The sequence below is a fragment of the Protobothrops mucrosquamatus genome, unplaced genomic scaffold, assembly GCF_001527695.2.
Source record: "Protobothrops mucrosquamatus isolate PMUCROS unplaced genomic scaffold, P.Mucros_1.0 scaffold_281, whole genome shotgun sequence".
Classification (NCBI taxonomy): Eukaryota; Metazoa; Chordata; class Lepidosauria; order Squamata; family Viperidae; genus Protobothrops; species Protobothrops mucrosquamatus.
The window spans coordinates 1359330-1371656 of NW_015386357.1; the positions used below are offsets into that span (position 1 = coordinate 1359330).

General features: G+C 36.2%; 1 protein-coding gene across 1 annotated transcript; it reads right to left on the reverse strand.

Annotated features, from left to right (window-relative positions):
- Positions 1–4337: 4337 nt before the first annotated feature.
- ARL14 (ADP ribosylation factor like GTPase 14) lies at positions 4338–5364 on the reverse strand. Its single transcript, XM_015831842.1, has one exon. The coding sequence runs from the start codon at positions 5294–5296 to the stop codon at positions 4718–4720; it is 579 nt and encodes a 192-aa protein (XP_015687328.1). The 5' UTR covers positions 5297–5364; the 3' UTR covers positions 4338–4717.
- Positions 5365–12327: the final 6963 nt, after the last annotated feature.

A 12327-nucleotide genomic window follows, 5' to 3' on the forward strand; every position in this document is an offset into this window, starting at 1 on the left:
CATCAGGTATGGGAGTGGTTACATCTCAGGAGGAAGGGAGCATTTCCTTACTACCATATACGGTCTTTTTTGTGCCCTTTAGGAAATGAGGAAGTCACCTTAGGCATACGTGACATAGCTGTTGGTCACGTAGGCTAGCTTTTGTTTGAGAAAGTACTTAGCGATAAGCACTGATACATTGTATAGAATATTGCAACATTCTGTAATGGATTTTTATTTATTTTGCAGGTGCTCTTTGGATTTATATATGACTTCTCATCTTTTTTAATTCTTTGTTCTTGCCAATTCTGATGGGACTTAGTAAGCTCCACTTAACCAATACTGATTGATCCATTCGGAACAGTCTTTCTTTCTTCTTCCAGAATTGTGAAGTCACATATAGTTTACCAGTATTATACAGGGTATCCCAAAAGTCTCAGTGTAGTTTATGTGTCTAATGTGAGTACACAGATATATAGAAGAAAACATGCAGGTTATATATTTTGATTTCAATTTTAAAAATACAGCAGAGGTAAATTCATGTCACTTGAAAATTTGGAACCCAAAGTATAGTTTATGAATCAGATGCAATAGAACCCATAAGCCATGTTTTATTATACTGCTTTTCTATAGATATATTAATACATTGTTCCTTTTAGTGGATTTTCCAGGACATATGGAGTTTTAAAAATATATATTTAACTCTTTATGACTGATCAGTACAATCTTACATCTCTAGCACTGGCCAAAATCCGCTTTGTTGCCTTTAAGACCTGATCCAGAAACAGTACCTGGGTAAAATATTTAATTGCTTACTATCTTTTCTTTTAAACAATAATGCAAAACCATGTTGTTGCTGTTTTCTTTTGTGTCTCTTTCTGCATTTTCTTTATTTATTCATTAATTCGTTTATTCATTAATTCAACTTATATCTCACATATGTGACTCTGTGGTCTGTGTACATAATGTAAATGTATAGTATCTCTTTTACACTATGACATGAACAGGAGCATAAGCAATAAAAGTTTTTTTGGGGGGGAGTTATTCAGAAAGATGTTGCTTTGTAATATACAGTTGTAAAAGGCCCAAGATGTCTGACAATATTATTATCACACTCTCACTTAAGGCTGAGGAGGGTGACAGAGACAGAGAGATTGTTATCAAAGTCCTTTTAATATCTTTTGGGAAAGGTGAGGTGATATTTATTCCCTGGAAGTTGTTAGATGATCTTTCTTAAATTTTGAAAATGGGGCAAAACCAGTTCTCCTTTCTTCCAAGGATGCTTTGAACTGCAGATCTGAATATGGAAACATTGAAAATCTGCCTCTTTTAACCTAGACTGTGGGGCAGAGGGAACTGACTTTCAGCTCAGTACATTAAAAAAGGTTACAGGTGCCTTTCTCAGGAGATGAGATGGAAATAGTAGTCTTTGATTCTTTTGATCTGTGACCCTCCAAATGTCAGGTTTCAATGTCCAATGCCACCGGCTGTTATGGCTGGTGGCAACAGCCCTTTGCAGTGTTATGGCATCATGCCATAAGCTTGTACCATGTACCATGTACGTAGAAAAAGGTGGGGCTCATGTTGCTAGCCTGTGGTAGAGTGTGCTGAGTGTTAAAGATCTACAACCTTTGGAGATCCATTGTTTTCCATTATGGGGTGGTGGAAGAAAAAAGATTCATCACCCCTTGTCAAAGCTTATGCAATGAGTTAAGGTTTCTATCATGAGTATGGATATACTGACATTTCTCTTTGTAATGTTGCCATGGCATTGCTTCATCACCATAGCAATTGCTTTTTGGGTATCGTACATGTCCTTTAATCATACTTAACTCTTCCCCATAATAATATCCTCTGACATAATTTTCTTGGCTTTAACTATAGGTGGGCATATTGGCATGATTATTAGCATTGTTAGTCAGGATTTTGAAATCTTTTTTCAAATCTGATTAATATTACAACATGTTAAAGCTCAGAAAATGCTATTTGTGCAGAAACCTTATGGGGCACAGGGCACTTACAGTAACCTGTAAGTGATATACATGCACCAAACAGTTCTCAGTCTGAAGTACTTTAAAATGCATGCTACAGTACAGTTACTTTCAGTACTATAGGTAGGCCTCAACTTATAACCAGTTGAGACTTCTCATTTCAGTTGTAAGTCATGTTGGTTGTGGGTCATCATGCGAGCAACCAAATTTTATGATATTTTTGCAGTGGTTGTTAAGTGAATCACCATGGTCATTAAGTAAATCTGAATCGTTAAGCAAAACCATTGTTTGCTATGGGACACTTTTGCTGAACCTGAAAAGTAAATACCAATTTATAGCAAAAAATGTCTCAAATTGAGATCACATGACTGTGGGATTCTGTAAATGGTTGTAAATGGAAGCTGGATGCTGAATAACTAAATTGTGGTCACATGACCACAGGAGGGGTAGCTGTCAGAACTTTGGAACCAGTTCATAAGTACCGTATGTGGAAGTCCATTGTAATTTTGAATGGTCGCTAAGCAATCAGTGTTAAGTCGAGGACTACTTGAATCTTATCTGATTTAGTGCATATCAAAATTGCTATCAAATATGTCTTTTCCCCCAAGCCCTGCTGTGTTGTGTTATTATGGCAGAGGGTGTTCCTGGGAGAGATGAATGAAAAACATTGGTATTGTGATTTCCGGTCCTGCGCGGTAGCAACTGGTCGCAGGCTTGCAGACCGCTGCACCCTCGTGGCTAACTTTCATCCTGCCTGGAGACCCTAATGGGTCCAAGCTGCCCCGGAGAGGTGGCAAAGAAAGAAGGGTGCCCCGGTGACTCTGGAATGACAGTGTAGTTCCGTTCGTCTTGGGGAAAGCCTTCTAACCCGACAGAAAAAAGGCTGTATTTCATCGATCAGCCCAAGCTATTTGCAACCGGAGTCCAAAAGAACTAACCAGCACTGCAGTAAACAGCAGAGAATATTTAAAAAAGAAACATTTGTTTGAATATGGTTAAAGAAATAGAAACGATTCTGAATACATATGTCATTCTAAGATAAATGAATTCCTTAAATAATACTGTATGCTTTCCCCCCCCCCCTTTTTATTTTATTTCTTAATATAAGTAATATAATACTGCTGAAATGGCCTAGAAGATGAAGGAAATGTTTTAGATAATTAAATGTGTCTGAATTTAGGGAAATTATAATGTATAAAAAAGAAAAAAAATGTTTTGAATAAGAGTTAAAGGATTAGATGACTAGACACATTAAATGGAATATTTAAAGATTAAATATATTTTTAATCATGGTTAAAAAGAATAAGAAATTTTGGGAATGAATATGTATTAGCTTAGGAGGAATATATATTTTAAGTAGTATTTTACTTTTTATGTTTCTTTACTCTTGCTCTTTTTTCCTTTTCTTTACTGTTTTCACCTATTCTTTAAGAAATGTAAAAGTGTTGAGATGGTTTATATGGGAAAGAATACTTTGAACTTTATGGGAGAAACAAATCTAAATAAGGACCGTAACAGGATATAAGATGAGGCAACCAGAATGATTAGATAGAAAAGAAATATTACATTGATGTGATCATTATTTCTAGGAATATTGGGAAAAATCATATATGCAGGGCTTTTTTTCTCATAGAACGCCCAGAATGGAGTTCCAGCACCTTTTTGGGATGGAACCTTGTAGGGTAGGCAAGGCGGGTTTATGACGTGTGTGAGTTCTGGCACCTTTTTTTTTTTTTTAGACAAAAAGCACTGCATATATGTAACTGTTATTTATCAAAATAATAAGAACTATATTATTTCAAGGTTTGCAAAGAAGACATTTTGGGGAAAGAGGGAAATCAACTAAATGTTATGCCAATTATAATGGGAACATGGAGAGTAAGAAGCATGAAACAGGAAAATTCAAGACAATAAAAGATAAAATGAAACTACTATGCAGTGACATGTTAGGCATCACTGAATTGTGATGGACGGGTTGGCTCAGATCACACCGTTATTACTCAGGGGTGAAAAACAATGGTATGGTGTTGCTTTTATACTTAGGAAAGCCATAGCAAGAATACTAATTGGCTACCATGTAATCATTGCAATCCATTGGCTGAAGTGAGAAAAATTCAACTATGAGAATTTCTATTTTCTATGAGAAGTCTTCTCTGTTTTGTTTTGGGATATAATTACTTTAGGCAGCTGTAAAACAAATAAATAAAAAATAAATACTTTAGCCTTTTGTGCACTTTACCTGGTTTAATTAAAATAAAACATATTTTTACTATTTATATATTATATTGAACATTTTATCTTTGTATAGGAGATATGCTAGCATAAACTTTAGGACAGTACTACAAATCTATATTTTATTTGATTTTATATTAATAGCGTACTAATGACAAGTAGGGTTTTGTTTAATCATTTCCAATTACTTATTGCAGAAGCTTCAAATTTGTTACATTAATTATTACATAATTGTTGGATGCAAAATGGATGACATGGAACACACTTCCATAACCATTCATATTGTGGCTGATTTTATTCTTTTTGCAGTTTCATACTTCAGGATTTAATCATATTTCTTTTCTTAGAGCAACATAATATTTTTGAAGGCCAATAGAAATAAGTGATTGGCCCAAAGTTTGTCACAAATATTTATAAAAAAATTAGGAAAACATATTACAAAATCAGACGGTTAATGAACAGACTATTGTTCTGCCCCAGCAATGGGTTAATTATCCAGATTATGAATTGATAATTTAAAGTTGTTTGAAAATTGCAAAGCCTTCTTGTTTAGATTTTATGCAAGATTTTGCAAATTTTGCCACCTTTTGGAATGCTTCTGAGAGTCCTTCTCCTGTAAGTGCACAACAGGGTTGTACATACCAGTTTTGGTTTTGGCAGTGCTTCTTCATGTTGAGCCTCCGAGTTATTTCTTCAGCGCTCAGAGCTCCAGGAAGATCCTGCTTGTTTGCCAGGACAACCACCGGTACATTTTTTATACTGTCTTGTCTTAAAATAAGCTCCAGCTCTTTCTTTGATTCTTCCAAGTGCCGCTTGTCAGAGCTATCAACCACGTAGACCAAGCAATCTGTGTCTTCCAAATAGTTGTCCCAAGCAGTCCTCATTTTCTGCTGACCTCCAACATCCCATATTGTTAAGGTCATATCTTTTGATGTTTTAATCATCTCCACATTAAAACCAATTGTTGGCTCTGTTAGGAAGACTTCATTACATTTTAGCTTGTATAAAAGAGTGGATTTCCCAGATGAATCAAGTCCAAGCATTATAATCTGGGCTTCTTTGATTTTCAGTGGTGTAGAATTTCTAAGCCCCATTTGTTAAGCTGTTAGTTTTGTTTGCTGTTCTCCTTATGGGTTTGGTTTGTGTCTCGGAGAAGAAAGGCTAGTATAAGAGGAAGCAACAGAATATCCGGTTTCTGCTTTGCAATAAGAATAAGGTTGGGCATGTATTTGTTTTATGACTTTACCTGCAAACAGAATTTTACAGGCTATCTAAGCATAGACTTATATTGACATAAAAACAGAAGTTGATTAATGCCAAAGTAAAATACATATAAAGGTTTTATTGTTTTGCTCTTGTGACATTTCTCTTTAGACATATTACTCTTAATATAAGGGTAAGTATTGTTTTTCACAATGTTATAGTACAAGTAGTCCTCAACTTAAGACCACAATTAAGCCCAAAATTTCTGTTGCTAAGCGAGACAGTTGTTAAGTAAACTTTGCCCTATTTAACAAACTTTCTTGCCATGGTTGTTAAGTGAATCACTGCAGTTGTTAAGTTAGTAACACAGTTGTTAAGTGAATCTGGCTTCCCCTTTTGACTTTGCTTGTTAAAGGTTGGAAAAGGTGGTCGCATGACCCCAGAACATTGCAACCGTCATAAATATGAATCAGTTGCCAAGCATCTGAATTTTGATGATGTGACCATAGGTTTGCTGCAACAGTCGTAAGTGTGAAAAATAATCATAAGTCACTCTTTTCAGTGCCCTTGTAACTTTGAACGGTCCCTAAATGAACTGTTGTAAGTTGAAGATTACCTGTACAGTATTCTTATTAAAGCACCCATTCCGTGACTTTCTCTGCCCAGACTTCCATCATTATCAGGCCCTATTTTTCAAGCTTTCTTGATTAATTCTTTTACAGCATCCAAATCTCAGTTGGTCATGCTGTTTTTCTGGATAGGGTTTCACTGGACTTCATAGGAATGAAATAAAGCAAAAATGTTCACCAGAGATCAACGTCTTGGTGAGGCTGAGGGGTGTGAGGGAGCAGTGGCAAAAAAAAAGAAAATCAAGATTGTGCTACAATCATGCAATTGAAGTCCTGTCTTTCTTATGTTTATGTGATACTGAAAAAGGCAGGGGTTTTATTGCATGGTAGTAGCCATTATCCTCCTTTTTTTTGCCTCCCAATAACCATGAGAAGATTGAATACTTTAACAGAAATAGCATACAGATATCCTTCTGGCTCTTGTAAGTTACCAAGTTGTTTATTGTTTCTAATTTAGCTAGTTGTTAAGCTATTTTTTAATTTTCCAGAGAATCAGGGATTCTTGCTTAAAATGGGACTCTTTGAACTGCTTGCGCAAAACCCTGGATTACGAAAAATTTAAAAAATTCTGTAGAGAAATTGTAAACTTCTGGCTGGATGAGTATAGAATTTAATTGAGGGGCTTACTCAATGGTGGGATTTAGCCAGTTCGTACCAGTTTAGCAGAACCGGTAGCTAATTTTTTGTTGCCCAGGCCCAGAACGGACCTCTGGAAGCGGCATCCACGCAGAGAAGTGGTTGTTCACATATTTGAATCCCACCACTGGGCTTACACTTGAAATGTAGTCATCTTGCAGGGTTTAAATGTTTCATTTTCTCCTTGGATTAATCTCAAGAGGAACTGAAGCTGAAGCTAATTGCAAATCCTGATTGCTAGAAACAGGCATCTTCTTGAGATCAGCTATTTTAGAATTTATTATATTTTGTTATTTAAGAAACTAGATAAATTTGCACTCAATTGAATAAATATATATTTAATATTTTAGTGCACTCACTGAGAGGGGATGTTGACCTTTTAAACTATCATGCATTAAAAGGCAATTCTGTGGTTCATTTCCCATATCATGCTAAACTAGTGTTTTTAAATCATAATTTACTAAACAAAATTCTTATGACAATGTTTACTTATCATAATAAGCTGTAAACAATACTATACAACATTTAAGGTCTGGGTGTCATATAACTCTAAATCACAACAGTATAAAAACATTATCTTTTAGTGCGACATCTGAACATCATAACATTTTTTTTAACATTGTAACAAAACTAAGAGTGAAGCTGAAGTCGCTTGTCCTTGAAAAAATGAAATGATGGAATAGAAACATACAGCATTACAGGCTGTCAATTAACCTTACCGGGATAACTAAATCATGAAACACACATTAAGTCAATATTGCAATGTTTCTCAGGTTGGTGCAGTGCTGGCAATGAACTTTGAGTTGCAGTCTCTATATAGCTATACCTTGGATCCGAGTGGCTGTATCAGACTATATTTGTATTTGCCTACTGTATGAAATTATTTGTTTTAGTCATAGTTTGTTGAGTAGACCATGCTTGGTTGGGTTCATTCAGTCACTAAACCATATGCTTTACAAAACATAGTGGCTGGGTTTATTTGTAATGCTAAACAAGTCACATTATGGCTTAGTCCAGTAGTGGTGAACCTATGGCATGGGTGCCAGAGGCGGCACTCAGAGCCCTCTCTGTGGGCACGTGCGCCGTCGCCCCAGTCCTAGGCCTTCAGCTGGGTTTTATAAAACCTTTTCACTTTAGGCCTCTGCCGCCGTGTGCAAAAAAAAAAAGGTTCAATCAATCAGTCAATTTCAAACTTCTCGCAGGGAAAAAAAGATCTTGCAAAGTTTGATTGAACTTTTTAGTCCCACCCAGTCTGCCGTTACCACCGCAGCCACACCCACCCAATGGGCCACACCCCCAATTGGCCACACCCAGCCAATGGGCCACACCCACCCGGCACCCCACGATGCATAAGTGGATTTTGGGTTGCAGTTTGGGCACTCGGTCTCTAAAAGGTTCGCCATCACTGGCTTAGTTAATCCAGGAATATTTTCATCTTTTCGATGTTTTCTGAAGTATTCTTACAAAGCCATATTTTGTGAAGAATAACATTTATTAAAAACATGCTACAATTCATTCCTACTTTAGTGATAAAAGTGTCCCAATGTATCTCATTGTCCCTTAGAAAGCATTACAGGGAAGGCTGTTAAAACATGTGAATTGGGTTGAAATTCATTTATTTAACATATATAGCTGCCCTTCTCACGTACATGATTCTGGACAGCTCACAACATTAAAAACAATTAAAATACATACAAATATTAAAATAAAACAAGAACTAAAAAAACAACCCAACTGGAAAATCATAAAAAGCATACTCAGCATAGCCTGAAATGGCCTCCATTGCACACCCAATGTGATGGAATGTAGTAAGGTGATGGATTCCCAGGAGGGAGGGGGTATATTCCAGAAATGTAAGAGGCAATTTAGTTCAGATATTTTATGTTAAGATGCTGGGCTAGTGTCAGCTGGAAAGCCAGCAGCCCAGGTTCAAGACCTGAGTGCCAAGTGATGGGGTGAGCTCCTGTCCTCGTCCCAGCTCCTGCCAACCTAGCAGTTTGAAAGCATGCAAATGTGAGTAGATAAATAGGTACCACTTCTGGATGACTTTCACTGCGAAGGTAACAGCATTCCGCAATGTCATGCTGGCCACATGACTGTGGAAATGTCTTCGGACAGCACTGGCTCAATGGCCTTGAAACGGAGATGAACACCGTCCTCTATAGTCGGCAAAGACTATTGTAATAAAATCCACAGGGATTTTTTTTTATTTTGTAAAAAGGGTGAAGACAGCCTCTCTTTCATATTTCACAGAATATATTTTAGATTCAGTTAGTAGAGTCCTCAGTCTGGCAAGTCTGGAGTCATGTGATGGCCATTGGTGAGTTTCCCAGCCAGCTGCTTACAATCAAAGTCTGGGGGGAAGCCAGATTGGCTAAATGACCATGTGGTTCACTTAACAACTTCAGTGATTTGCTTAACAACTGTTGCAAAAAAGGTTGTAAAATCAGGTGTGACTCACTTAACAACTATCTTGCTTAGCACAATTTTTCCCAATGGTAATCGTAACTCTCCCAACTAAGACAGGATCCTGCTTTTTTAAAAAAAATTATTGGGGACGGCATGGTTAGTAACCGGGAACCATGGTACATTGAATTGATGGCTTTCTTCCCAGCTCAGCTTGTCTGATAATTTTCACCATTCATGTTTGTCTGAATAGTCAAATAACAGACAGGAATAGTATTAAGAAGATGAATAAGAAAGGCAATTCTAAAAAGATAGAAAAATTAAGGCTTACATGAATGATTCAGCTGAAGAGCACCTCGCTCTAGTTATGAAGAAGATATGGCAAAGGAGAATCAGGTTCCAGTGGAGAAGGTAAACATTAAACACGGTTGGGACAAAGTTCTAAAACTGACTGAATAGAAAATCAAGTTAAGCAACATCCAGAAGTACAGGCAAAATGGGATAAGTCAACTAATATAATCCAAAAGGAGTGGGCAAGTAAACTTGAACAAGTTAATTAACAACTAACAGAATTGTATTGTCAGGTTTCAGAGGTTGGTTTGAGTACTAACATATATCTGATATTGGGATGCAAATTGAGCATGCTTTTGATGATAAAATATGTTACAAGCTTTGGACCTGAAATGGCTGATATACAGGATCAGAATAGAAGAAATAATTAACTAATTAGAGGAATCTGACAAAATGTAGAATAGTCTTCTTCAATGGGATAGCTTGTCTCAAAACCTAATGACAAGCTACTTTATTATTACAAGCCAAATTCGTTTGAAGGTTGACAACCTGATTTAAAGCTTTTAGATTAAAGATGTGGAACATGGCCATAGGTTCAATCAGATCTAGGTTTAATCAGATGCAAACACCAAAGGATATAATAAAGAAAATGCTTGGGTGAGAGACAGAATTTTGCAAAATGTTGATGGGCGTGAACGTATAAATTAGAAGGGAGATAAAGTCTTTTTTCTCCCCAAAATATTAGTCTAGCTATGTTCCAAAAAAAGAAAAGTATTTAAGCCTTTAAAGGAAGAATTACTTAAAAGCAAAATATGATATGAAATGAAAATTGTCTTTCAAGCCATATTATTTTAATCATAAGGAAGATAAACAATTTCTACGTATTAGGAGAAGAATATGAACTAATGGAGAATAATTTGATATTTGAAGAATTGGTATTCTTCTGTAAGAAGACAATATAATGAAAAGATCTCCCGATGTTTGGAATGTAGTGATTTGTTGATAGTTATAAAATAAATATTTCATATTGTTTCATGCTAGTTGGGAAATGAACAAAGTACAAAAAATAGCAAAATATTATATAGAAGGTAATATAAGTACAAAATGATCTGAGAAGGGAAAAAACCAGAGCTCAATGTAGCACTTCCTTAAACTAAACCAATTAGAAGGTTTTCATTAATCCTCTGTTAATTACTGTTTATATGTGGCTTAAATTGGATGGGGGATATGAATGAAAAGAGGATTGGGTTGCAGAAAGAATGTGGGAGAGGGGAAGACAGTTAAAAATAAGTTTTAAAGAGTTTGCAAATTTAATTTCAAAGATTTTGACTTATAAAGTTTCACTGTTGACTTTATTTCATCAGAATGATAAGCAACGATAGGTTCCATGCAGTTTGTTTGCACCAAAATTTAGGGGACAAATTTGAAAGGTTTTGTGTGGACAATTCCAGAATTTTCTTCCATAGTAAAAACTCAAAATTAGCTGACCTTCGTTTGGGTGAACAAATTATACTTAGATACGCTATTCAGCAATATATTTTAGCATATTTATTTCTACTGGGACTTAATTCTGATGCATACAGATACATTTAATTGTTGTTATTGCTGCCAAAAGAAGAGATTCCAGTAACTGAAAGCAAAGGTTTGTGTAGTTTTGCCACACACAATGATGGAGGTTTGGATCGTTTTGCTCAATGAATAATTGAAAAGGCATTTTTTAAAACAATTGTTTAATTGAGTTCTCTGTCTAATTTTAGGACTTGTTTAAGAACAGACCACATTTTAGGTCATACCTCCGCAGAAATACAGGTAGTCCTCGACTTACAACAGTTCATTTAGTGACTGTTCAAAGCACTGAAAAAGGTGATCTATGACTGTTTTTCACACGTACGACCATTGCAGCATCACCATGGTCACGTGATCAACATTCAGATGCTTGGCAACTGACTCATATTTGTGATAATTGCAGTGTCCCAGGGTCATGTGATCATCTGTTTTGACCTTCTGACAAGCAAAGTCAATGGGAAAGACAGATTCATTTAACAACCGTGTTACTAACTTAACAACTTCAGTGATTCATTTAACATCTGTGGCAAGAAAGGTCATAAAATGGGCTAAAACTCACTTAACAAATGTCTCACTTAGCAACAGAAATTTTGGGCTCAGTTGTGGTTATAAGTCAAGGACTACCACTATTGAAAATTCAGAAGGGTTCATGAAATGTTAAGCACCACTGTACAGACGGTTGCATGCATCTTCCCAGTTATTTCTCCTCTCCTCTGGCCCTTTTAGAAATCTCAGCTGCAGAGAGATGCAGATGTAACGAAAGCTTATTGTATAATTCTGTTGGAATGCAAGCAAATGGTAAATTTGCCTTTTCTTTTGAAGAAAGGCAACTGTAACTTGAGAGGATTTGGGCCGTAAGAGATGAAGTTACCAGATGGCAGAAAGAGGTAGCTGGTCTTGTAGTGAAGTGAAGGAATTCAGCCCAGTAGAGTCAGATTTGGTTAGAACTTGGATATACAATCACCAGAAAATCAAACAGCTTTATCTTAAACTGAGAAATGCTGGAAGAACACATTGGCAACTCCCCCCTCCTCTTTTTAATTGTTTCCATGAACATTACATGTACTAGAAACTGAGCTTACGTGTGTCTTTAACTTTACTTTTAGAGAGAAGAGAAAGGATTAACAGTTGGCTAGAGGGAAAAGAAAAGGAAAAAGGAGATTTTTTTTTTAAAAAAAATGATTTTACTTTTGGGCTGCCAAAATTCCTGAGACATTAAAATTTCTGTATCTCTTTGTTGCTATTCAGTGCGTTCTGTGAGGACACAGTGGCCTAGCAGTTAAGACACTGGGCTTATCACCAAAAGATTAGCAGTTCAAGACCCAAGTACTGTGTGACAGGGTGACCTATTCTTGCTCCAGGTCCTGCCAATCTAACAGTTCGAAAGCATGCAA

What these genes read in the sequence shown, in the direction of transcription:
- ARL14 (XM_015831842.1), bottom strand. Translation starts at nt 5,296, where the DNA reads ATGGGGCTTAGAAATTCTACACCACTGAAAATCAAAGAAGCCCAGATT.